We start from the raw sequence: 27,352 nt of genomic DNA, 5'->3' as shown, positions 1-27,352 counted from the left end.
TCACACCAACTCTGCACAGCCTGATAGAAACACAGAAATGTGTTTTGAAAAGTTATAAAAATACTCCGATAGAGCTACACAAGAGAAGAGTGACACCTCTAATAAAAAGGATTGAACCAAACAGTTTCCGTCTCTCGGATGGTGTAATCCTCCGCGGTGGTTTGTTGGACTAGAAGCTGTTTGGACGCCCTGCGCCCACTATGGACTTTATCGACATCTCGTGGCAATTATGAAGTATAACAACCAGACACTGCGGGTGTATAATCTCTTCCGCTTTACCCTTTTTTAAATATGTCAGCCTGACAAAAAATCACCAAAAAGACACGTTTTCTTCCTCTAATCCCCTGAGCGTTTTTTGTTCCATTTGTTCACCAGCTTCTCTGCGCTGTAACGTATCAGCTATCAAATAAAATGTTAAGAAATTAAATACGTTCATTTTTCCTCTTATTTTAATCGGCTTAAAGTAGGCCTACTTGTACTTTCCAATGATCGAATGGTCATTAAATTGTTCCATATGGCTACAACATCATCTCGATCAAACCAAGTATGCCAGAAACCCAGGGCAATGTCAATCCAATGAGTTTAATGGCACACAATACTTCCGCTTTCTCAGCAACGTCTCTTGAAATCCAATGAGGGGTTGCAACAAGTCGCTCCTCCCGGGCGTAAAGGAACGCACCAGCGCACCACGAGTTGCGTCTACTCGAGGAAGCCACAAATAATAGGCCTACAGATGCAACTATTCATTCAACACCTACAATGATTCGGTATCATTTGTCATATAGATGTGAAGTGTCTGCAATTGTGCGTGTGTGTGAAAAGAAAACTCATAATAGTGCAATTTAATTGTAACGCACTTTTCATTCAAACGTATCTCTGAGTGCCACAGTGCCAGAGGTGATGCCACGGAAGCTAAAGAGCTTCAACTTTCAGGTTGACAGCATGGTGATCATCATGCCTCCACATCCCAAAATCAAGTTTTATACATTGTTTTTTATATAGATACATAGTTACTTTTAGTCATTCAAATGTTTTGCCTTTTTTCTGAACTGAAAATCCAAACCACAGGTCTACACAGCCCTGTGAATTCGGTTGGTGGAATCGTCGTCATGTGACCGTGCATGGGCTTAGGGCGTGCCGACAAAACAAAACAAAACAGAGCAGGGACATGCTGAATGTCCTTAGTCATTACCACATGCGACATCTATTTGCACGATGAGGAGATACACTAAATAACTGAAGAATCACAATTTAGAAGTATGCTATTGACATTATATGGTGCTTTGAAAATTGCTAAGGCCTGACACTGTAAATGTTTGTCAGAAAAGAAGCTACCCTTAACAAATCCAACTGACCCTGGTCTTTGAAAAGATCAGAACGCACCACCGCTTGTCTAAGCGTGACACAGAGAGAGTGGAGGCGTCGTGTTGCTTGTTGGCCCAGGCTGGGGCCCTGTTTTATCCGTGGGGAACGACGTGCGCTTGACTCTCTCTTGTCCCTCAGGGTTCTACTTGGGCCTGACTCCTACCACGATACGCACCTTCCCTGCCAACAGAGCCCTCTTCCCGGCCTATGGGCTGCGTCGCAGGTCCATGATGGAGAAAGCTGGTTACTCTTGGCACTTGAAGAAGGTGTTGCCTGAAACCCCCGAAAATGAGATGAACCAAAGTTGCAGTGTTTGATTAGATGTGACACATGTTTATCTTCTCTGCTGCCCACTGTGATCAGTCACCTTTTCAAAATGGTCTTTGAAATCAAAGCAAGAAGTCAGAGAGTGGAATACCAATGGACCTCTGGGCAAATTCAAGCAGTTCAGCTTATCTGATCAGATGCAACAACAATGATGTAAATGTATTTTAACATCACCATATTTCACCTGGGGTAAAGTTGTTTTCCTGGGGTAAACTTTTAATATTTTAAAAACTTTTCTGTTAGCTGAAGTAAATTTGTATTGCTCTGCCTCGCCACAAGAGGGCCACGTTCACTCTAAACTGCTGCATCTGCAGTTAGCAGAAAAGACAATGTTTCAAAACATGAGAGTTAAAATCACTTAGAAGCCAAAAGGAACTGCATTTTTTGCCAAGTGTACATTTGAGTGTGTGCAGTCTGTAATGGCGGAGAAAAAAGAGTATAAGTACATTTATTCAGTTTGGAAATCATTTTGAAAAAAAAATGCAAACTGCTAGGAATTGTCTTCGGTGGTGTAATAAACAGATCTTGAAACCATCAAAATAATTTTTACTAAATTACAAAATAAACCCCTTGTGTGTAGTGTTGTAAACAAATACCCCTGGATTCACCTTGTACTGTAAGCTGGCTGTCATGTGACCACGTATCACGTGACAATCAATAAAAGGGACCCTGAGTTAATAATGATGGCAACCGGGCGGCTCCCATATCAGTTGTTAGGGCTCCAGAGCTCAAACACACCCAGCGCTGGGCAGCTCCTCATCACAGAAAGGACTTGGCTCTCAGAGACAAGCCCGTGATTACGTCTCTTTTGTGCCTGCGCCAGCTCTCAGGTTTCACAATCTGGATGCAGGTTATTGTTTATTCATCCTTTGCACGCAACAGGTGTCAGACTCCTGGAAGTGAATGTGAGATTACAATGGAGGTTGTAGGTGAATTTAAAAGCATTAAATACAGAGGCCACACAGCCTCTGTTGGCCCCCTGTAGGTGAGTACAGGAGCATCACAGCGAGTGGGAGTTTATGTGTCAGGCGCTGAGGGAAAAGAGTTAGGCCGCACCCCACGGGGGAGGAAGGACAAATAAGTGCGGCACTGCTTCACTCGCTCCATCACACCAAACAGAATACTAGTTCGCTGATGAACTCAAACACGGCGAGCACGGCCATGATGGTTACACAGAGTAAAGCTGAGATCAACAGCGAGGAGAATATCGAAGGTAAATGCTTTTCATTGATCTTTTAAAGCACTTTGTTAGTAAACGCCACTGTGTCTACAAAGTGAGAGGAAAACGTCAGAATTATTTAGGGTGAACATGTCATGGATGATAGGTATTGTTTAAGGGCCCAGAGTCTGCTGTGTTTAAGGGAAAATTGAACTTAGAATCTTTGTTAATTGTTGACAAGTAATTTAAGGTATTTAATACAACATTTTGCATATCTGGTGAGGGTGGAAGCCAATCATTTGAGGGTGTCTGATGATTGATAAAGAAGTGATGTTTTTATAAAGAAAGTGAGGCCAGTGACATGACAGTGTTAGCGTCACGATAAGGAACATCAATAATTCAGTAGCTTACGTTAAACAACACCTTGTGACTCAGGGGCATGTGGAGTAACATTACTTATAAAAATGTTTGAAACCTTTGTGTTTTCAAGTTGAAGCCTGTTAAGTGTATTTTATTTTCTGCAGCTAAAAATGCAGGGAGACTGGGATGTTTCGGTTGGCTGTTGGTCCTTTTATCCATCCTCTTTGTAACAGCGACCTTCCCAATCACACTATTTATGTGTGTTAAGGTAGAGTATGTTCTCATCGGTGTACATACTGATTCCATAGGGTTAGGCTAGTAAGTGTCTGTAAAGGCTGATACGGATATCTACGGATATTCTTTCTATAATCCTTTTATTCCAACAAGTTAAATTAATATCCCTCATTGATTTTTGGAAATGACAAGCAAGCTCCAACAGTTTAACTTTCACAGAAAAGTGTCTGAGCATATTTGGGATAAAGTTCCTTGGTTGGTCAAAGGCACATGGCAGGCGAGTTAGAGCACTGAGACAATTTAGTCTGCTCCTCTCTGCCATCCTGCAGTCTCTTGTGTGACTATGTGTCTGTTTGTACAAGTCTTTACATTCAAAATGTGGAGACTGGTTAAGATTACCCCGATGGTACGCTTGTGTAAAACTACGTCTCCACAACGTGAGCAGTACGTGAAACGGTTTTAGGTTACATCAGCCAATCAAGAGAACGGAATGTGATATGCTGTGAAAGTGTTATACACACTGGGTGCGGGCTTGAATAAACCCCCATTATGACAGTGAGTTAATGTAACTCTGAGGCTAATTTACTTCTGGTCCATGTTTCTAACAACCAGATAGTGAAGGAGTACGAGCGGGCCGTCATTTTTAGACTTGGCCGGATCATTGACCGGAAACCTAAAGGGCCAGGTTTGTTGATTCATTCATTCATTGAATGTGTTACGTACTGCACTATGACTTCTTTTTACAAGATTTTGAGTATCATTTAATATATCTATGTAATGTATTATGACCTTGTTTGACTCTTTGTATGGGATGCTATAAAAAGTTTTTTTTTTACGGCATTATGTTTGAATGCTTTTTTCGTAATACTTGTCATGTCTTGTCCAGCCCCTTAGACGTGTGACGGACTAAAAGACAGAAAATAACCTGGTCATTTCCTGGTTTTTCTTGTTCCTGACTTTGGTCTTTGGTGGTTTTGCATTATCATTACCACCTTTATTTGTCTGATTAGCTGACAGATCTTTAGCGTACCAAACCGGTTTTGACACGTAATGATATTGTGACTGCACCTTGTCGTGCTCTCTTTAAAATAACTTTAAATTTAAATTACATTGTCATCGCTTTCTGCATTATAACTTTTTTTTCATGTTGTTTTTAGCACACTTACATCCATGTTCATGGTGTACCATACCATAACCTTTTAGGAATATTTGTCATTAAACGTTATTTACATTTCCTTATATTATGCAATGAGTTACCCTGCATTTATGGTATGTTAATGTCATGATTCTCTTTGATTTACTTACTGTCTTACCTAGTATACTGACTTTTTTGTCACAAATTGATTTAATATTATGGTCGGTATACAATTAATTATTTTGAATTAGCTTTTTTTAACTTGCACTATTTACTTCAATGGGCTCTTCCACAATATTTCAAAACTGAACAGGGTTTTTATTTCTTTTCAGGACTTATGTTTGTTCTGCCTTGTACCGATACCTTTGTCAAAGTCGATCTGAGAACTGTGTCCTTTGACATCCCTCCACAGGAGGTACAATCTTTGTTTTTCTGCATTTCTTTTACATTAGTTTTTGACATTTTTAAAATATTGTTTACGTCTCTCTCAATACCATCTTTGGCTTTCTTCCTAAGTGATTAAAGTGACAGCAAAAAGCTGTTCTTCTAACTTGCAGATCCTAACGAGAGACTCCGTGACGGTGTCGGTGGACGGCGTGGTGTACTTTCGCATAAACTGCCCCATCTCATCCGTGGCCAATGTGTCCAACGCACACTCATCGACGCGGCTGCTGGCTCAAACCACCCTAAGGAATGCACTTGGTACCAAAAACCTTTCAGAACTGCTATCTGACAGAGAGGGCATATCACTCAGCATGCAGGTGAGCAGAAACTGTGGCAATATAGTTTATGAGGAGCTGCAGGGCATAAGAGAAGTGTGAATGATAAATACCTTTAAATTACCATGTTTTATCTGCTGTCCTTAATTATGTCCGTTGCTAAAATGATAATGATTTAAGAAGTCCACCAAAGGCCAAAGTGCAACATACAGCTCAGGAGTTAGGGAACGCATTTTGTGGTTATTTGAATTAAGCATAACCAGGAGGGTTCTATGTGACTGGAGTATTTGGGATTTGATTTTTATTCTCGGGCAGGAGTCTCTGGATGATGCTACAGATCGGTGGGGTATTAAGGTGGAACGTGTGGAGATCAAGGACGTGAAGTTGCCTCACCAGCTGCAGAGAGCCATGGCGGCAGAGGCGGAGGCTAGTCGGGAAGCCAGAGCGAAGGTAAAGAGGGCATTTGGATGATTTCCTCTCAGTGCAGGATGGAAACACTTAATAACAAAATAACGATCCTCTGTCCGTTCTGCAGATCATTGCTGCAGAAGGAGAGATGAACGCTTCCAGGTCTCTGAAAGAAGCCTCCCTGATTATTGCGGAGTCACCCTCTGCCCTTCAGCTGCGATACCTGCAGACCCTAAGCAGCATTGCAGTAGAGAAGAACTCCACCATCATCTTTCCTGTGCCCATAGATATATTGCAGAATTTTATGAAGAGGGAATGAGTGTTATCATTGTACATTGCGTGTACAATGCACAGACTACTTGTGCAAAGCTTCACTGTATAAGATTTCCATAATATACAATAGAATAATTATCACTTAAAGAAATATCAAAAAACAGAACTTTTAGTTCAATTATTTTCCTCATGTTGATTTAATACTTAAATACAAAGTGTAACATTTACATTTGCTAAAGTATCATCACTGATCACAATATTCTAACCAGTTCGGCTACGGTTGCGGTTTTGGAGAAATAAATAATTATATATATGAAATACACAAGGAAATTAAAACGAAGGACAATGCACAACAACCTTATGAAGACATGCTTTCATTAAACCCCATCCAGAGACTAACTTCTGAAATACAATCTTTACAGAACAGAAGTCCTGTAAACGTCCACAGGAAAGATTGAATGCAAACTGTAAACAAATCCCTATTCTTCTAGTGCCAAACAAACATTCAGTAAATGAGTGCACCGTCATGTCCACAGGACACAGAGGCAATCAGTGCACCCGGGGTACCTGATGGAGAGAAATATCATTTCCGCCCACAGACAGGCCCACCAAGTCAAACATAATCTACTTAATGTCCCAACACTACATGCAAATGAACTACACCCGAGTCCTTGTTTGAGCAGATTTCCAGATTTTATGGATCTGAGGCTATATTTCTTTAAAGTATTTGTGTAAATCTGGTGAGGCTCTATGTTCTTTAAAATATGTATGCACATTCTATACATCCATATCATGTTTTTCAAAGAATATATTGCAAAATACACTTAAAAAAAGAAATGTATGGCAGTTACTTTCCCTTTGTTGACTCACGATTCTCCTTGACACCTGAGACTATTCTCTACAATGAGAAATAATCTTTTTTTATTTCATATCTTAAATCTATTTAAAATTTTCAGATATAATTCTACATTTTTTATTGTTGCTTTTAACAGAAATTGTTTCAAAAGTTTCAAATGGAAAATACCGGTTTGGACGCCAATAATAGATTATTTCATTATATTTGCTATTGTTTCTCTCGTGAATTTATAAAACACACAGAAAACCACCAGGTACAAATTGACAACTAAATAAAGATGAAATGCAACGTAATGAGCAAATGTTGGATTAGCATGTGTATGGTTCATATGGACTGCAGTGTCTGCATCATCAATAGAGGATTCTGCGTTGCTGAACTGCAGAAATCTGACAACTTCAGCACACAATAAAAATATCAGGAATCAGGAGGATTATGTGTTTGATGTTTTCCTTTTTGGTGGCGTTTTCAGATCCAGCACGAAATGACTGAATTTCCTTAACTCGACTGAAGGGGAGGGGCACCATCGTACATAAAAAACAGGAGATTAGTCAGCAATGTTTAATACTATACTTCAATAATGAATTATTTCCTGGTACCTATTGAATAAATCCTGGTTAAAACTTCCGTTGCTCCCTCACTGTAGGTAATCTTACAATTAAATTCATTACCGGAAGACAGAACATGCTTTAAAGAGACATACATTTACAGTTTTTACAAAATCATTAATACTTAACTATCATCAATAGCTATGCTGTGTCGGCAGTTAGATGGATTCAGGAGTTATTTTGTCTCAACGATACACTTGATGTCAACAATGGTGACCAGCTGTTTCAGGCAAACGCAGCATGGATGATTTAGGTTATATGGGTTCATTCAAACACATCTGATGTATGAAATACTTCAGCAGGAAAAGTCTAACGTACCAGAAGAATCCCCACTTTGAGAGTAACTCGCTTTAGGTAGTTTAGTCATTTTAGTTCAGCTTTCGCCTGTGCCTTGATAGACGTTGCTGGTGAGAGAAAATGGACGGCAAAGGCGCTTCTTGTGTTCTCTGTTGCACTCTCTCATCTCATCGTGAGCCCTGAATGAGAAATTGGTGTAGATGTGAACATTTTTTTTTTTAAATGGAAATGAGGCACCGTGACTCTGATCCTGCTCTCTGAAGTCTCCACCGAGCAGGCCTTTCTTCCACTGCAGTATTTCAGCATGTTGGTTTTTGAGGGGAGGAGGGGTGGGGGTGGGGGGGGGGGGGGGGGGGGGGGGGGGAGGGGGGGTCGCCAGTGGGACAGAGAAAGTAAAGGGGGAGAAAAATCCCTTATGAACATACGAGGCATAATTATTAATACAATTCCTTAGGTCAGAGGGGTCGACATTGAAAATGCCTGGCATTGGTGAGCGGCACATGACCGGAAAATGTTTTTGTCCATCTACATGGTGTTAAATCCAAGTAACATTCTGCAAGGAGTTTTTTAAAAAAGATCAGAGCTTTGGATGCTAGATAAAAGGAAGCCTTTGATACAAGAGCTCCCATTGAGAGTTTCATTGATGGTAGGAGTGCGGGCGGGCCGGAGAGCCTGGTCCAGAGAGGGGCCGGTGGATGGGCGAGGCGCTGGGGGACATACGAGGACTCAGCTCGCCCGTCTGAAGACGCCACAGCAGTTCCTCATTATTGCGACTCAGCCGCTTCTTCTCGTTGCTTTCCTTTTCCACGTGCACTTGCAGGCTGGCGTTGTCTTCTGAGAGTTGCCTTAGAACAAAGAGAAACAGAGAAAAGTCGGAACATAAATGCACTGTACTAGCGTTGCAATGACCCTGCTTTAATATTTTGAAACAATTGTCCTGTGAGCCAGTGGAGGTTCTGGAGGACAAAGGGGATGTGATCGCAGTAGTGGGCGAGGAGCAGAGCGCTGAGTTCATTGGCGTTTCATTGGATAATGGATCAAAGTTAAGATAGCAGGGAAGGATGGAGCTGTGTTTTATAGGTGAAACAGCGCATTCCTGGTCGTTTGATTGACATGTTTTTGGAAGGAGTGGTTCCTGTCGAAATAGACTCAGAGGTAGTGGATGTGTGGCAAGAAAACAAACATTCCCTGATTCAAAGTAGGCAATTCATTGCAAAACAATGTAATTGCTATTATTTTGAATGACATTGCTTGCAATTGTGATGTAATGCACGGTATTGGAGGGAATGCTAATGTTGCAGGGGAGGCTGTCTCAGATTTCGTCCTGGTCGTTGAACAACAAAACAGCTCTTTACGCTTGCAAGGATCATGGAGGGGGCCACCATCCCTGGTTGTTGATACTGAGGCGTAGTTGGGGGGTGCGGCGGATCTCATTGTTGCTTTTTTGACAGATGATGTGTTCCTGATGGCATCGTCGGTCTGTGACCTCCAGCTTTCAGAGCGGTGCTGAGGATCAGCACCTTAAATCTTAGGCCACGGTCCATGGCACCTCCTAAGGGAGGTTTTCCAGGCATAGCCCCAGGGAAGAGCCAGGACTAGCTGTAGAGATTATCTTTACACGGGCCTGGGAACGCTTTGGGATCCCCCTGTCAGAGCTGGTAGATGTGGCCCCCCTGACCCAACACCGGATAAGCGGTTGAAAATGAGATGAGATGAAATCATTTTGAATCATTATTATTAAAAGATACAAGAGATAATCTGTGGCTGTGACAAAGATTTATTTCTTAATATGATGTGTAGGCTGGGACATCTCTGTAGCACCAAAATTAGAAGGGTGTTTTGACCCATATTTACCCTAAAAATGTGGATGTTGCACTAGTCCATGTGGGAATGTTGCAAATTCACCAATGAATAAAGCTGCCCTGGCTTGACCTTGGTTTATAATGTGCACTAGTATGCATTCAAGCATATCTGACCTGGATATAGCAAGGTTCTTGTCTATTCTCTCCTTCAGGTCCTCGTTCTGCTGCTGCAACACCTGTACTCTCTCCTCCAGGTACACATTCTTTTCAGCCTGCTCAAAAACACAGGAGAAAGGTGCTCAACATTAAATTCTTCAAACGACGAGGATTAGCTTACACAAGATATTAGGTGTTATTGGAATTTGAAGATGAATTTAAAGAAAATTTGAGGCCTACTATTTTCTCCAGTTCAGAGATCTTCAGCTCCTGTTGGTGAATTTGTTGATTCTTCATCTCCAGAACGTCTTTCAGACTTTTTAGGTCCTCGTCAATGTGTTTGTATGGTGCCAAGGCATCCTGGAAAAATAGAGGTAACCAGTGAAAAAACACCAAAACACAACATCAACAAGTTCACTCAACATAATGCTCCTGTAATGTATCGTGGAGCAGTTACCACAATTTGCTCATCTGTGCTCTTGCGCAGAGCTTCTTCAAAGCGCTTGGCTCGATCTCTGAGGCTACGATTCTGAAACGTCAGCGTGTCCACCTGATCCTGGGGTCCAGACCGATATCAACTTGTTAAAAAACAAGAGGTATCACTCCATGGATGCATGCATTGTCCAATGGGACAGGTTTACCTGCAGTGACAGTCTGATCTTCTCAAACTCTTCTCCCAGAGACCTGGTCTGCTGCTCGTGGGCCATCTTGAGATCTGACACGAGACATAACACACCATTATGTTATCAGAATAGCGGGTCAGGATAGGACAGCAACAGGTTTAAAACGTGCTGCTCACTCTTCACGGTCCTGGCATGCTCGTCCTGCAGAGTGGCCAGAGTGTTATCGTGAGCTGTCTCCATCTCCATCAAGGAAGCCTCATGGTTCTCACTCATCTCCTCAATCTGAAGAAGGTAAGCAAGGAGTTATCTTCTTTTCCTCTAATTTAACAGAGAACTCCCATCTTTACGTCCAATGTCAAGAATGGACCGAACGGACATGCGTGGAACCGGTGTGTTCATCTAAAGACACACACCTGCTCTTCCAGTTGGAGCCGAAGCTCCTCCAGCTCGTCTCGGTGCTGGGCCTGAAGGCTCTCGGCCTCGGCCGTGTGCTGCGCCTTCAGCCGCTCCTCAAGCCCTCCCAGCTCCCGCTGCTGCTGAGCCCGCAATCCCTGCAGCTCGGCCTCGAAACGACGCTCCAGTTCCACCTTCTCCTGCTGCAGTTGCTCCCAGTGTGCAACACTGAAAGCTGGAAACACAACGTGGAGCTTAAGCTTCTATCACCAGATGCAGATTTGTTGTTTCAAGAAGATACGTCAAAGTAAAACAATTTAAATTTAAATCATTAATATTGGGTAAAGGGTACAGGGCGTTCAATCTGGCTAAGTAAAGTCTTCCAGCAGTAGAGTTAATTCCACCTTTCCTTGTGGTAGTATACTGTATAACACATTATATGTGGTAAGCAAAGAGTCCCGGTGGCGCCATGTCTATTGTGCTGTATCCCACTTACCCACTTCATCCCTGATTCTGGCGAGCTCCAGGGACAGTTCCCTCTCCTTCACAACGGCACTCTCGCTCTGAAATGCAAAGACACGCAGCAATGTACACCTCTAAGTTGGACAAATAGCCCCACTGCCACCCAGTTACAAGGTTATTAGGTCATCACGCTATCCAAGTAACGCAGTCCAATACAACAGCCCTCCAAAGAATTCTGCTTCCAAAGCAATATTTTTCGTTAAAACTGACTGCAGGTTAAAGAAACCAAAATACTTTGAACACAACAAGGTGGCACTAAGGTACATTAAAGGTTTATATACCAAAAGCTGAATTTTTTTTTTTTATTCTTACGTTCCTTTTTACCAAAATGATTGTTCCATCACACCTGGTTTTAATAAGATCCTAAAGGTGCAATTCACAATTAGCTCGACCCATTTTTTTTTTATTCAAACTGAATGCTCTATCAATAAAATCAACTTCCAGGAAGCACTGACATCAAGTGTGCTGGTACACACAGATCACAACAGATCAGAAGGAAATACAAGAGAAATGGTAAAAACACAGTTTGCATAATTTCTGCTCATCATGAATAGAAACTACACATCGACATTTGATAAAGCAGCACCATTTGGCCAAAGTGTGTCTTATAGCTAACCCTTTACCGTACTTCAAGGGTAGATTACGACATATTTGAAACTTGCAGATGCACAGACGACTGGGGATAAATAACAGAGGGTTAAATATGTATCAGATGGGCATCCAGCATGTGACACAATGATGTCATACCTCTAAGAGGTTTTACTTGTGTGTGTACAGTCATTAGGGAGGGACTGCCGTGACATCATGAGGGAGGAAGGATGGTCAGGAGCTGTTTTTTATTTCTTACTCTTAAACTAGACTTTTGCTCCTACCCATCATGAGCCCTCATGGCCCCTCCCTACCCCGATCTCCATCCTACCCCAATGTTCCAATCTGACATTCAGCCCTCACCAAGGCAACGTAATCTGTTTAGGTCTGCAACCAATAATTGTTCCAAAAATTGAATACACTGTTTATTTTTTTTGTAATTCTTTCAACCATTCTTTGGTGTGTAACATACTAGATACACAACTGATTTGTCTCACTAGCTTACAATGACAATATTATTCTAACAATGACATAAAACTGAAAGAAAACTGAAAAATCCCATTCAAATGTTTGAGGGACTGAAACCAGCTAATGTTTGGCATTTACTCTGATACAAAAACAGCAACATTTTTGATGTATTAAATCATTTCAGAAATGTTCCTTTATAGTCCTGGAAGAAAATTAATATGTCTATTTACAGGACGGGTGCACATTGTCTTATTCTTCTTCTTAAAGTCTGCACTCATACAATCAATCCAGTTTCAGTGAGACCCATAAAACCTTCAATGTGCAGCTACTGTTCTATTTGAAACAGTTGTCCAGAAGCTTTTCAGACTTCAACACAACAGATGCAACTACAGCATGAATGTTATTTTATTTTATGTATGATTTTTCTTGTAGAAATTGAGCAACATTGATTACAGGAGATTCTATCACATTGCAACAAAAGGTTATTCTATAGAATCGATCGCATGTATTCACCCACACTTGCATCAGCAGACATACAGTAACAAAACAGATGTACACTTTAGCCGTGTAAGAATGCAGCAGAGCAGCAAAAGCATGTTATGTAATGTCCTGAGAGCTCTGAAAAAAACGAAATGGGGACGGACAAGCCCGCTTTGACTCAGCATAACCGTGCACATCTTTCAGTCTCCCTATCAGCCCTGTCTCTAGGAAAAGGGAATGTAAAGCCCCTATAGACAGAGACACTCAGCCCCCTCTTTAACACAGACATGCGCACAACCACACAAGCAGCCGCAACTCCTTCGAAGCGGAAACAGGCTGCAGGAGATACCGTCTTTACCGTTTGGTCCAGATAGCACACAGGGAGGAAATGGAGCCTACAGCAGCAGTGGCCCATACCAGGCTAGCGGACAGCAGCATCCCCGAGCCGACTCGGGAGGCAGCAGTGACAGGCGTGCCGGAGAGATACAGAATGAGAGGCAGAGGGGGAGGGAACCAGGCAAAGGGGAGAGGAGGGGAGGAGGGATGGGGAAGACTGAAGACCCACCTCGTTTCCTGGTTTACAACCGGCGTTTATCCCTGCAGGAACAAAGACTGCCGGTCCCAGCCCAGCCCAGCCCAGCCTGCCCTCCCCTTACACCCCCATCAACATGCTCCGTAGGACATTCACATGCATGGCAGCATTAAACACACACACACACACACACACATGACGTGCAGTCTTTTGCATCTTTGTGAAAAAAAAGACAAAAGGGTGCCGCGTTAGAAGATGGGGGAGGGATATGATCAATAAGTGGCTGATTATGTGCTCTGTAACTCAGAGAAAATAGCTACACGCAGGCATTTACATCCATTTGACAGAAAATAACTTATTCTAGATAGCTCTGACTGAAACAATAATGTCTAGACTGTTCAATAAAGCTCAATTTATGTACAAGATAAAGCATTTGAAATCTTGCAAAATAGCAGTGGTTTATTCATTAATCATTATTATAAACCTTAACCCTAACCCCAACCCTTATGTACACATTTAGCTTTAAAAAAATCATCAGCATCTGTTATCATGTTTGTAAGGATGTTTAAATCCATGACACAGATATGCACTGTGTGACCAGTAAAAAACACACCATTGGTGACAGTGTAGAGGGAGGGGGATGGGGGGGGGTCCATGGTAAATATAAAAATATCTTGGCCCCTATCCCAAAAACACTATTTCACTTCAAGGTAAACATAATGTGGGCTGTCAAGTTTACCTGTAGTTTTCATCAGTAAATCACAACTATTTTGTCATAATTTGTGATTACAAACAAAAGAAATAATTTTAAAAAATAAAAAATTGAAGGAACACCTTTAGAGAGGGGTCCGATCCCACCCTACCAGCGGTCAGACCTTAGTGGGGACTCTGACCGAGAGACAATCATCTTACTAAAAGCACAGCTGGGCGCAAGCAGGCAGCTTTAATCTCATTTATCATGTCCCACTGCACTGTGGAACCTGTGGGTGGGGATGGGAAATGGATGAAATGCAAGCAGAGGATCAGGAATGGGGTTTGAGAAGCGGAACACACTACGTGACAGTGTCCAAGCAGACTGGCTGGACCTTCAGAAGCTGTAAGATGGCAAATCTGCCACCGTTGGCAGAGATTGTTTTACACAACAGGAAAATACTCATGAGAGGCCTCAACCCAGCTTTTAAAATAAATACCAAATGCCTTTAGATTCCATTGAGCGAGGATGCCAATTTATACACTTCACATGTAGTTCCTTTTGTTCAAACTACAAAAAACCCATTGGAAAACTCCAGTATTTCCTCAAACTTTCCTCAATGACAAACATTTAATCCTGCTGCTCCAGAGTTCCATACAAAAAAAAGCTTTGAGAACAAAGTAATGCTGAGAACAAAAGCCAGATGCTGCAGGTGTCAATTGTGCTAGTGAGCAGCATCGCACTTTGTAGCTCCATTCTGAAGCTTGCAACAGCTTTTCCTTTGTAGATTTGTGACAGCAGGCTGGTGTACTCGCCTGAAACAAGGCTGCAAAATGCATCTATCGATGGATGAACCCTGATAGCTAGATTTTGATTTAGACAAAACATGCTATATCCATCACACCATTTTGTTTGCATGCCACCTAAAAATATTCAAACATACTGCTGGTTTGGCATGCTTTTTTTTATTACATAAAAAATGTAATTTACTATATGTTCCAATACTAGTGCACAACTCTTTTCATTAATCTCTTTGTAGCATGAAAACCAACTGGCAGAGAGTTGAAACCTGCAGGAAATTGGTTATCAATCCTTCGTAATGAATGTCAATTTCCCTTAATCAAAGCTATTGTTAGACAATAATGCATCTTGCAGCAAGGGCTGTTTTTGACATTGACAAGCTCATTCATCAGAAATGACTGGTATTGCAAACTGCTGGGATTTATTTCTGGTAACAATGTTATATGTTGGATGTTAGAGCTTACTTAAACAAACTAAATTGAAGGAAGTTTTACAGTGATTCTGTTTTACAGTTAAAGCTGAAAGAATTTGGATTAAAAAAAACACTGAAGGGGGCTCTTATAGAGAAGGCCAGAACCTCGCCGTAGCCTACCTACCTTTTGACAAAAGTGCTGGGTGGTGATGCTGAAAACGTCTAGGCAAAGGGAGGCCTTCTTTAACTGGGCCTGAAGGCTCTGCAGCTGCAGTTCTTGCTCCTCACAGCGCCCCCGCAGCTGCTGGATCAGAATCCGGTCCAACTCCTGGGCCCTCTCAGTCCGAACCGCTCCCTGAACTGCTGTAGTCCGCCCACGAACTATAGCAACAGAGGGCAGAATGATGAACAAACTGAACGGGAATGTTTTCACTCATATTGACAGACTTGGATACTGCAGATAATATCAACAGTTAGTTTCCTCCCTGAGTTCTCACACAGATAAATGGCTGCTTGGTTGGAACCACAGTGGCTTACGTCAAGCAAGATGGACTAACGGTCTCACTGTTACTCAAAGTCTTCTCCCTCCTCGGGCCAATCAGCTGCAGTTTCCTCTCTCCCCTCTAGACACTCATAGTAGACAGATGATATTTGCACATCATGTCTGCAGTATGTGTCCTCTGATCCCCTGTACTGGAACTCTACCCCGCTGTACCCAGCAACATGATGACTTGTTGTGGGAAGCTGACCAGAAGGATGACTGATAAAGGAGCCATCGTAGCATTAGGCTGCAGCAGCTTGTTGCTATGACAACGACAGGCTGCCATGGGTCTTGTAATAAAGTGTGGGGAGAGGGCGGGGGAGAGAGACAGAGAGAGAGAGAGACAGAGAGAGAGAGAGAGAGAGAGAGAGAGAGAGCGAGAGAGATGCAGTTTGTTTTAAAGGGACAGTACAAAAACTACATTTCCCTTTGTACCATTAAGCAACAAATAAAACTTTCCCTATCATATATACTGTGTGTTTACTTAACATTTAAATAACCCCCATACACACATATATATGTAGCACTCACCGGGAGACTGTGGCTTAGGTGAAACCACTGCAAATCTTTTAGGTGAGGACATTGGTGGCACCGCAGCCTCTGTGTCCCTCTGGACCTCTCTCCTACCGCCTGTAGAGCAAAGATACATGTTTCTATGTTTAATTAATAATATACATATTTGAAACACAATAAATGCAAGGTTTAGTGGTCTGTAATATTAATTGCTTTCAGAATATATAACAAGTTAGCGCCTAATTAGGGTTTAATAGTGGTGTAAAGTTAAATTTGATAGAGATATACCTCACTGAACTAGTACATAAGGTAACAAGTTACCTTAAGGTTACAAGTTACCTTATGTACTTTGCTTCAAACAAAACATATGTGTTAAATAATGAAAATAGCCTTAAGTTAGAAGAAGAACTCTAATATCCGATCTAGCTTCTACTCATATACACAAAGAAGTAATATATGTATAATGTTGGGGGATCCGAAGCAGTCTGAACAAAATGAAGGCTTATAGTTTGAGGCAATGACACCGGGGTACTTTTATGCAATTACTGTAGTGCTGTGAACTGTAAATGTTTGACTTTGCAAATCTTCATGTATTATATAAAGCACAAGCCCTCCGATGTGAGGTTTGGAACCTTTTTTACTTGAGGAACCTTCTCAAAAATGTAGTCAGGCTTCTAACAATCTGAGAAGGAAAAAAAAAGATTGGATAACAATTGATTCAAATCACGGCGAAACATTTAAGTGAGTTTGTGGTGCAATCAGTGGCCGCTAGCTGGAGTTGCTGCTCCACAGGTTGTGTTGCAGGAAGCTGATGCTTCTCGTTCACACAGAAGTACACCCTGTGAACACTGGATGGTGTCGATGCTTCACATTCAACAGGAGCCACAAGGTTCTCCCACTTTAACAACAAAGAGGCTTACATCAGCAGGGATGAAGTACATTTATAGACTCGCCTGTACCTATGTTACCTCTCTGTTAATGGGGCATCTTTTTAACAGTTTTGAAATACAATTTACATCTTACACCCTGCTGAGAAAGACGTCAACGGTGCCACTAAAACACAGTCTCATATATTTATGAATTGCCAGGGCAGCTAAGGCACTACACATCAGAAATTCCCCTATTTCGGTACAACCAACAGTGTCATGGTCTCCTGAGTACAGGGACATTTCTAGAAATCCTAGAACGCAACTGAAGTTATACACAGTTATACACCAGTAAAGTACCTGCAAAGGTACACGTCCTCCTTCTTCCTCATGCAGCTCAGTTTAACTAAATAGAAACTAATAAATAAAATAAAAACCGTCCTTTCTGAAGTTGAAGCAGTGTTTTCATTACAAAGCTGGGAGTTCCCAACAGCCTATTGCTGAGGAATGAACACCGACGTGGGAATTGAGGGGTTCAGTTCATCCGTCGCCGTCCGTCCGTAGACCACATTTCAAAGCTAAGTCGCCACCTCCCTCTACTACTCCTTCTAGCACCCGCTCACACGGCCAATCTCAGGGGTCGGGGAATCGAAAGGACACCGTGCTCCAACGTGCAACACACGTGATGAAGGAGTAGTGGGTGCTTGTTTCCATGCGCTACGTACCAAGCGGGGAGCTGCGCTGAGGGGGCTGACTGCGGTGCTGGAGGCGGGGGCCGTTTGGAGGCGGAGGCCGGCTCTGGGCATGGGATGCTTCAGCTTCAGGGAGGCTGTGGAGAGGCGTGTTGTTGGGCTCTGGATCTACACAGTAGGGAAAGGTGTCAGAGAAGAGAAAAATGTGAATGTTTTCACATTTTGAACGATCCATCAATCCTTTGACACAGACAATGAATGAGTAGGAATGGATGAATGGATGAATAGCTTAACGACAACCCATTTCAGTCCCTCCATGTTTGACCTTCTTGTTTTGATTGTTTACTGAGAAATGAATGGTAGAATTGTTCAGGGCATTAATGTGAATCAGAACATATTCATAAATACTTGGCTGCAAACACTGCAAAGATATTTGGTCCTTCTAATCCTGATAATACAAAAATACATTTGCAACTTGGCTTGATGTGCTCACATTGAGTCTTTGTTTCTCATGAACAAAGCTCTAATTTAGTTTCAAGGTGTGACAAATAGACAAATAAACCTATTGCAAGGGGAGCCTTGTAGCTTTAATAACCTTTTTTTTCTCCAAATTTGCATATCCACAGTATAGTGCCGGTGGGCAAATATTCTGCGGTAAATAACAGAAGGTAAAAGCATATATTTCGTCAGAAAGCAGCAAGACTGCAAATAGTCTCCAACGTTTACTACGTAGCGTTGCTATGGATTTACTGGCTCGAGTATCAACAAATCACTATCTTTCCTTGGAGGGGAGTTTTCTTCTGAACCGTTGAAAAGATTAGCAGAAAAAGTAGACGGCTCCAAACATCTTAATTATTCATAACAGCTGTTATTACACCTCTAGCGTTCTGTGGCTGCGAAAGGCTTTGATTTTGACAAACTGAGGCTGTAGCAAGACGCAGCAGAGAAACATTCCTGCTAGGAAGATCCTCAAGATTGTTAAGAATTGCCAGATATTGTTGTTTTCCTTTCATGTCATTTCATCAGTATAACTCTGGACTGTCTCTGGATTCCTGCACAACAGACAATTCAGCCTCTACATCTACTTCGTTGTTGCCAGTGAGACCGGATGGCTCCAATTACATATCATGAAATATTCAGCATAGTTTGGGTGTGATACAAATATTGGAAATACAAAATACTAATTTTGTATTTTTTTGTAGTCTGATTAGTTTGATAAAATTATTTTATCATAGTAACAGAAATCAAATACCCTCTAAAGAATATCATCTAAATTCTTGAAAAAAATCATGTCTCGTAGGTATTTATTCCATGCAGGACATGACAGGGTTGAGGGACTAATCCACAAGAAAAGAGGCTTATTATGCAAAACATGCGACAGAGATTTGTACTGCTCCAACTGCTTTGAGGTCTCACTTGGAGCTGGTACGCTAAGTACCAACTTGGATTATATAATATATCGTCACGAGTAGCTATAGAAGTGGGTTCCATTATGTACACAATAAATGTAATGCTATTTGTTGAAGTACATACACACAATGGCTCATTTTGAAGAAGAAAGTTTACATTCAGTCGGGGCCTTAAGTGCTAACTAAATTTTGACTGCGTCAGTTGAAATCATCATTTCAATATTTGGTTGAAGTGTAGACTCTCAGCTTTATTTCAATGGATATAACAAAAACACTAAATTAACCGTTCCAACCATTTTTAGACGGATCCCAACTTCTCACAGACATAAGTGGACAAACTAACTGTGAATATGAGGATTCTCTTCTCTTCTCACAAAGGAAAGCATGTGCTGCTGGTTTGTGGGTATTTCTGCCTTCAGTTTTATCTCAAGTGAAAAGTATGGTCAATTGAGTTCACATCTTACTGAACAAAGTCAACTATAACTGACCACACTATCAAATGTTAGACGGACTTCCTGGAGTCATGAATCTGCAACCGAGAATTAAAATTGCTTGAAAACACTATGCGGTTAGAGTATTAGCACACTATTTTATAGTGCATCATCATCATCATAGTCTTCTAAAACTTTTTTTTTTTAGCAGCATTGGAACAAATTACTAACTGATTGCAATCCGAGTGCTGCAAATATTGAAAAAGCAACTGCAGCAAACGCTCTTTGAACATTGTGATCATTGGTTCGATGATCGTTTTAGCCTTGTCAAACAGTCATTTATTTCTCTTGTCTTGTGTGGAAGCAAGGAGGAGTAAAGATGTGAAGGCATCCTGTCGCATAGCAATAAAGCAGCGTGGTCAGAGCAAGCAGCCTGAAGGCAACCACTGCCGTGGATGCTGCCACACGTGTCTATGCTGTCTGAGCTACTTCCATATGGCGACATAAGACACAGTAGTCCACATTTGCTGCGGTCATTTTCTGTTTTAAAGTGGAACAAAATAACCCAATTGGAGAATCCTAGGAAGGGTGGAGCAGCAGAGAGAAAGACCATTATCTGACTCAGCTGTGGTGAAAGTGTACAAAGCAGTTAACACATTTCATTTCTAAACAAAATCTGTATTTTTATGAAAAAATACCGAAAGTAAAGATTCTGGAGAGCTGCTTTAAGTGTCATTTTCAAAACAGGATCATGGGGTGAATGCAGGAGGGGGAATATGGTTGGTTTGAGTCATAGGGATAAATTAATCTGCAGTAGCTCTACATTGGAACAGAACACACATGCACTGTGTAATAAACTTCTCAACTTGTTCTGGCACATTTTCTTATTCTTCTTTATCGGTTACACTCGTAGATAATCTGCTTGTCAAGGACGTCCTACCAGCCTTGGTTTCTTTAAATGAAGACGGCAGAAAGCTTTGGAGTGAGCTGCGTGATCTGATTCAGATTAGAAATACTGCAGTACGCAGGCTGATCCGAGGCAGCAGAGGGCGGACATGAAAGCCCCTATGGTGCGCCTACTCGTGATAAATGAATGGAAAATGAGAGGAAGTGAGCGTATAGTTACTATAGTAACTGAGGGATGCCAGGACTACTGGGGAACTAACGTGGAGATTTGGACGCACTGAAACGTAAAAGCAAAAAAAGGCAGACAGATCAGATTGAAGCACTGTTTGTCTGATGTCGGAAATATTTGAGTCTGCGTTTCTCACATTTTAAGCTTTAAGAGGTAAAAATTCTACAACTTGATTGAGAAGAAATGGGGGAAGGCAGCGTCACTCACGGGGAGAGGGTCGGCATGGATCACTGTGACTACTTTCGCAAGACTGATTGCTGGACGCAGAGGAGACACTGGAGGTCCGGGCGAAGCCAAAGGTGCCCAGACGGGCCACTGGCAGGCCGGAGAAGCCGGGAGGCCGCAGACCAGACTGGCCTGATTTGAGCAGGACGCTCCTGGGGCCGGTTTCTGGACATCTCTCTCCTGACCTCTTTTGTTCTCCTAAAGGTAGATGGGAACAATTAGACAGTACTGGTCTGTCAATATTAAATAAAAAATATGATTTACTTTGAAATGAATAATGGCACAAGATTTATTGGGAGGGAATATTCAGGAAATGCACCAACAAACACAAGTCAAATCTGCTGTGAGGAGTAAGAAAAATGATCAATGTCACTTTATCCAAACTCAGGTACCTATAAGACGTCACACATGAATACATATTTTCATTAAGTGATTAATCAAATGTTCACTATTCATTTCGCAGCTCCTAAGTATGATGCTTGTTAAACACGCGCTTGCGTTATTGACATGTACTTATTCACTTTGAACCCATAATTCAAGCCGATAAGCATCTCACCTGCAGGGTCCAGGTAGCCATGGGTAGACGCCTGAAAATTCTGGCCCGGGACCGGGGCTGACCTTTGACCTGTCTGCTGAACTCTTGTCTTGGCTGCAGGCTGCCTGGTGACTGCCCCCAACCCCAGCTGAGGCCTCTGAGCTCTGGGTGAGCGGTAGACACTGCCTCCTTCTTGGGACACATGCTGGGGAGGAACGTTGGAAAAACACTCAATCGCTGTCTTCAAACATTTCACGACCGGTAATCCAACAATCTATAAATAGATGATATTGATTCTTAAGATCATTGTTCACCTCCTGCAGATGTTTCTCGGGCATTTCCTCATGAAAACTGCCTGACTTCCCACCGAGCCTTTGAGGGATGGCTCTGCTTGAAGGTTTGACCCCGGTCACAGCCGCGCCCGAGGGATAGCCCCCAGTCTTCTGCATCTCCTGTTGATATTTGTCAAACAGCAGGTTGGAGGAACACAGCACAGATGTGGATTTTGCTTGAGGACCAACCTTCGCTTCGTTTTGAGCTGGTGAGCTGGAGTAAGAAGTCAGTCTAAGTGGGAGTGCAGGAGCTTCGAGTGGGGCATCTGTCCCTTGTTGTTTTGCTTGAGGATTCTTACGAACATAGGTGATGATTTTTGGTCGGACATTTTTAGGCTTCTGGGGAGAAGTCCTAACAGGTTCAGGTTCTTTCTGCTGGCACGTGACGGGTTTGGGGATACAACTGCTCAAACTCGTCTTGATTGGTTGTCGGACTGATTGACCTAAACCTCTCTGAGGGGAGTCACTGCGCTCAAAGCTCAGTGCCCTGACGCTCTGGACCATGGCTGGAGATCCGAGCCGTTGCCTTCTGGGTGAAGAGGAGGTTGTTTTAGGTGAAGTAGGAGTGGCTGGTCGACTGGGACTTCCCCATGGCTTCCTCCTCTCCAGACTTGAAGAACTGGAGGTGGCGCTTCTCTCAAAGGAGCTCTGCTTTTTCAAGCTGTTATCAAAGGAATGCTGCTTCTTTACGGGATTCTCAAACGATGGCTGCTTTTTGAAACTCCTGTCAAAGGAGTTCTGTTTTTTCAAAGAGGTATCAAATGATCCTTGTGTCTTTGTGGCTTTGGATTCAATTGGCGGCGGAGCCCCCTTTGTACCTGTTTTTGGCAGGCTGTAGTTCACAACGGGGCTCTCATCAGCTTGTGTGCTTTTATCCATTTGTGTGCTTTCTTCATGCAATATGTTCGCAGCGTGTAAAGCGTTGTGTTCTGTGCTTCTCCGTCGATAAGAATGCCCCTCGGAAAGGGTATTCCCTGCTTTATTTCCCTGGTTTTTGTTGTTCCTGTGCTCATCAATGACACCCTCACACAGTTCCATTTGATTACCCATTCGTAGGTGTGACACCATAACTTCTGAATTCAAGTTCATGTCCACCTGGTTCCCGTGTATTGTGCTGTCTCCAGAAGAGAGGGAAGGGTGATCGGCTCTTTGAGTGGCCTTAACTCTCTCAGTGATGTTGTTGCCGTTCTGGGAGACCAGAGTCAAGTCTTCTGAGATGGTTGAGTAAGGACCAGAGGCCATGTTCCAGGAGTCCGTAGTCTGCGTCCTGCTGGTGGTGTCCATAGCAGTGTCCATGCTTGAGATGGTGGACAGACAGGTTACAAAAACATCAGTTTCTGAGCTTAACTCAGTTCTGGTAGCCTCTCTGCTCTCAGAGATATGAGCGGCACTGGAGTCCTGCTCACTGGCTCCACGCAGAACAGACTTTCTCTCTCCCCTGCTCTTATTATCCATTTCTTGTTCTACTGGATCTTTGCCACCTGGTGAACGCGGCCCTTGAAGCGGCTTCCGGTCTGCAAGTCCCACAAAGTCTTGCCCATCCTCAACCAGGTAGGCCTCCAGCTCTTGACACTCCAGCATCTCAAACTCGGCCAGCTCGGGGTCATCACACTGAGAGTCAGTGCCCCAGATGATGACTTTGTCCTGCTGTGCCGTTTCAGTCATCAGCCCAGACAGAGTGCCGATGTCGTCCGTCGTCGCGCCATCCTCAGTCCGGATTTCATTGGCGTTGGCGTCACCGCCAGCCGGCACGCCACCCCGCTGGTTGTTATTCCTTAATTCCCTGTCACTAAAAGACTCGCTCATTTCGCAAACACCTGTGAGTTTACGGCTCCCTTAAAAAAACTTTCAAAATCCATCATCCATGGCACAAAAACGCCATCAAAGAGTCTTACAGCCTAGGATTTCTTTTCGATGTGCCGGTATTGAGAATGTCTCTTGTCATGTCTAATTTGGAGGATGAATCTGGGGTCCTTATTGAAAAAAGGGGTCCTGTATTGAAGAAAAAAAAAATGACGATTAAAATATCACCAAATGAAAGATGAAATAGAAAGGAAAATATATTTACTTAAAACATTTGTCACATAAATCTCATAATGTGAGAACGTGTATGGTTTAGTTTTTACATTCATATGCAACAATAAATATGTTGAAAGCACACACAGCTTTGTGAAGAGTGTCAAATAAATACATTTGTGAAACGCTCTTTGTGGTTTCATTATTAGGTTTTTTTCTCCATTAATTATCTCACCTAATGAGTGGATTATTTGCCAAAATCATTTTCTCATCTGACAAAAAGCTGATTGATTGTACTCGGTGAATACCAAAAAGGTTTTCCATTTGGCAACAAGACAAATATAATTTAATAAAAAGGTCCAGAGGAGAAAATATTTCCAATAGCAGGAGGCTTTTGAGTTAGAAAACGAGATAATTATGCAGTCCTTTAAAACAGATGGGCATACACATGTGAATGACCCGTCCATTAAAAGTCCTTATTCAATACCCCAAAAAATGAATTTAGCTATTGCTAGAGCATGTAGGTGGACGCAATGATCATTTACATTTGGACGCTTTTGCTGTCCCTCTCTGTCTATGATTATCATAGATAATCTTTTCATGCTTCTCCTCAACAATCAAATGTTATTGTCTACCATCCCCAACATATTTACCATATGTGTCAGTATTTGCTTACTGTTTCCTTTTAGGCTGAAAATACCCTGTAAATACATGAAATGTTACCAATGCCAGGACATTTTGGTCAACAGCCTGCACGGCACTGTTTGACAAGAAGAGAAGCATCCTTTTGTGCGGTTGTGTTATAATGAAAGCGTGTGAACAGGTGGCTGTTAAGTGTGTTTCCTCCAGCTACGAATGGTTACAAAATGACAGTGTTTGCATGGAAGAATATATGGAACAGGTCATGTCTCAACTTGTGCCACTGGTGCTTATTGAAGTTCTCCTTTTGTTGTGGAGAAACTTGTCCCACACAAAATGATAGTGATAGAGAAGCTACGTCAGTGTCATGTGGGTCTGACTTGCTGTGCTTGGATCATCGTAGGCAAACTTATCATCATCCAAAGGCACATAGTAAAGGAAATAGAACTATTCCCTGAGTGACCATGTGTGTGGTACAGAGAGCTTTGCATTTTTTTTATAAAACAACATTTTGTTATGTTTCTTTCTTAACAGAAAACGGCATCTCCTTTACTTTCTTTTAAACAAATTAAACAGTTGTCTTACAATAAGCTGCTGCAGGTTTCCAAAAAGAAGGGGGGATTCCAATAGTAACCATGTATGTGTATTGTGTTTTCTAACTGTCTTTGGGAGGGCCCAAAGACAGCACTTTGTGTGGCTTGATGTACAGGCTACACAACAACACACTCCACTAAACGCTGTGTCAGCAGCTGCAATGCAGGCAACAAACCGATGAATCAGATTCCCATTTACCTGCCCCCCCCCCCCCTCCCACCGACCGCCTCCCTATCAGTTCTACATCACACGGTTACTTTACTGCCTGACAAGAACTAACAAAGTGGATGGATGAAGTCTTGTTCAAGAGACAAGTTGCAGTAGCGGGATGGTTTCTGCTGTGAACACTTTTCTTGAATGGATTTCCGGCTCCAAAACAATGCGCTGCAACACTGTGCCAGTGTTGTATATACCACAAAAAAAATCAGAACAGGTGATGGAAATGGGAAGGAAACATGTAACATTAGAGTCCAAAATAGACTCCCACTCACTCACTTTGAGGAATCTCCGACGGGGGGAGAGGTTGTACTTTGCCTGTCCTACTTTTACCTGGGAGTTAACATTTCACACTGTGCATCTCCGCTTCAGTCCCCCGTGCTGTTTGAGATGAAAGCATTTACAGAGATAATTACCTTTTAATTCGTTTGGAACCTCTTCCCCCTCTAGGGGTCCGAGCCTGACGGAAAGAGCACAACGCCACACGTCTCACCGACTGAATCTATCCACCTGCTTTGCTCCCTCTATGCCGTTTCCCTCCAACAGCTCAACCTGCTGTGCTGTATATGCAGACTGGTGTGTGTTAGGCTCTCAGGCTGTTTCCTTGTTAAAGGTTTTCCTCACACGGTGGCAACGGTTACAGCGATTCAGGGAATTCATGCTCGCAACGACACAACGCGCTTCACAGAGCACGTTTCCCCATCCCCCCCATTGTTCAGAGGCTCACCCCGCCGCCACCTTCCCGCCCATATGCAGCATGATGGCGAGACCCTCAACGGAGCTCTTATAAAAACCAGTGCCAGTGCTTGCGTGGAGCGTGGACTCAAACCACTTGTTTGTTTTTTTCCAGTAACCGCGGTGCTATTTCAGCTTTGGCACTAATTTATCTAAAGCAGGGCACAGATCACGGCCTGCGTTTGTCCACCAAGCCGCTTTTGATGTTTTGATGCTCATGAAATATTGACACCAGTCTCCCTCCCATTTTAACGCCTCAGTGGGTGGCCCCGATGTCTTTGTGTAACCAACTGAAGCTCGAATAAGATCCTGTATGGCACATCAAAAATGAGTCTGTGTGCCAGGTGAACACTAGGTGCAGAGACAACAATACATGCTGGGAAAAGCACTGACTGTAACACTGTAACAACACTGTTCATGTTAAATATAATCAGCTAAAGAGCTAGTTGAGGCCTCGGTGGTCCTCAGAGCTTCACCGTCACATTTTCCATACAACAACCTGCACATTTGAATAAAGGTGGTCACTCAGACCCCACCGGCAGACGCCTGTCACTGATTTCATAACTGGTGTCCAGTCACTCGGCCCATGCTGCCTTCTTCCTCATTTCGCAGCTTCTAAAAATAAATTCTACACACATGATCCCTAACAGGGAGGAAGGAGGAGGATGTGTGACTTTTAGGACAGGAACGAAACAAGCATGAGATGGAGGTGTAGCGTAATGCATGTAGGTCTCACCTCCCGAAAAATGCACACACACACTAAAGTGAGCCCACCTATAGCGATGCTACCTTTGCTTTTATTTTTTTTTAGCTTGAACGTACACACTGTCAACTACAACGCGTGTCCCTGGTAAAATGCCTTGAAAATAACATCACCGCCAATGGGATCATTCGCAGTCTCTCCAGCAGATGCTGCAGCAGTCCATAAATCCAAGAATCGCTCCCGCCGATCTGAGATTGAGATCAAATGTAGAGAAAACGCCCGCTGCCCCGCGGCGTGAAACGGGAAAACCTCACCGATCAGATGCAGGACATCCGCCGCGGAGGAGCGCGTCGGTGGAGACGTGAAGGAGCCGAAAGAGGAGGAGGAGGAGGAGGGACACCTCCAGCGTTAGAGGCAATGAGGAGGAGAGTCTGCACCATCGCTGGAAAGCAGGGAGGAGAGAGGAGAGGAAAGGAAAGAGGACCGTACGCCCATTCCAACACGGATTTACGTCGCCCCCTTCAGGTAAGACCCTCCGTGTCTCCTCCCATCATCAACTATCTA

At 42.8% G+C, this 27,352-nt stretch overlaps 3 protein-coding genes across 4 annotated transcripts; 1 reads left to right on the top strand and 2 right to left on the bottom strand.

Annotated features, from left to right (window-relative positions):
- The first annotated feature begins 1,467 nt into the window (after window positions 1-1,467).
- stoml3a (stomatin (EPB72)-like 3a) lies at window positions 1,468-7,945 on the top strand. The gene is made up of 7 exons (XM_037465376.2): window positions 1,468-2,905; window positions 3,376-3,479; window positions 4,058-4,130; window positions 4,913-4,995; window positions 5,138-5,341; window positions 5,615-5,749; window positions 5,835-7,945. The coding sequence occupies exons 1-7, from the start codon at window positions 2,827-2,829 to the stop codon at window positions 6,024-6,026; spliced, it is 870 nt and encodes a 289-aa protein (XP_037321273.1). The 5' UTR covers window positions 1,468-2,826; the 3' UTR covers window positions 6,027-7,945.
- A 153-nt stretch (window positions 7,946-8,098) lies between these two features.
- LOC119213822 (microtubule-associated tumor suppressor candidate 2) lies at window positions 8,099-13,407 on the bottom strand. 2 transcript variants are annotated; one of them, XM_037465014.2, is made up of 9 exons: window positions 13,129-13,407; window positions 11,209-11,275; window positions 10,733-10,947; window positions 10,496-10,601; window positions 10,338-10,411; window positions 10,154-10,252; window positions 9,937-10,056; window positions 9,715-9,815; window positions 8,099-8,583 (listed from the first exon to the last, which is right to left on the bottom strand). In XM_037465014.2, the coding sequence occupies exons 1-9, from the start codon at window positions 13,183-13,185 to the stop codon at window positions 8,376-8,378; spliced, it is 1,047 nt and encodes a 348-aa protein (XP_037320911.1). In that variant the 5' UTR covers window positions 13,186-13,407; the 3' UTR covers window positions 8,099-8,375. The 2 variants fall into 2 exon arrangements, with proteins under 2 accessions (XP_037320911.1, XP_037320920.1); XM_037465023.2 differs by having other exon boundaries at window positions 9,715-9,812; window positions 13,129-13,401.
- Window positions 13,408-15,306: 1,899 nt separating this feature from the next.
- Window positions 15,307-27,291, bottom strand: LOC134127048 (microtubule-associated tumor suppressor candidate 2-like). Its single transcript, XM_062561657.1, has 8 exons — window positions 26,962-27,291; window positions 22,075-23,877; window positions 21,868-22,005; window positions 21,575-21,758; window positions 21,034-21,216; window positions 17,852-17,986; window positions 15,391-15,587; window positions 15,307-15,312 (listed from the first exon to the last, which is right to left on the bottom strand). The coding sequence occupies exons 2-8, from the start codon at window positions 23,689-23,691 to the stop codon at window positions 15,307-15,309; spliced, it is 2,460 nt and encodes an 819-aa protein (XP_062417641.1). The 5' UTR covers window positions 23,692-23,877; window positions 26,962-27,291.
- Window positions 27,292-27,352: the final 61 nt, after the last annotated feature.

Source organism: Pungitius pungitius, chromosome 3, assembly GCF_949316345.1.
Source record: "Pungitius pungitius chromosome 3, fPunPun2.1, whole genome shotgun sequence".
NCBI lineage: Eukaryota > Metazoa > Chordata > Actinopteri > Perciformes > Gasterosteidae > Pungitius > Pungitius pungitius.
The sequence above is the reverse complement of the archived record's forward strand: the minus strand, read 5'-3'. Positions and strand labels throughout refer to the sequence as shown.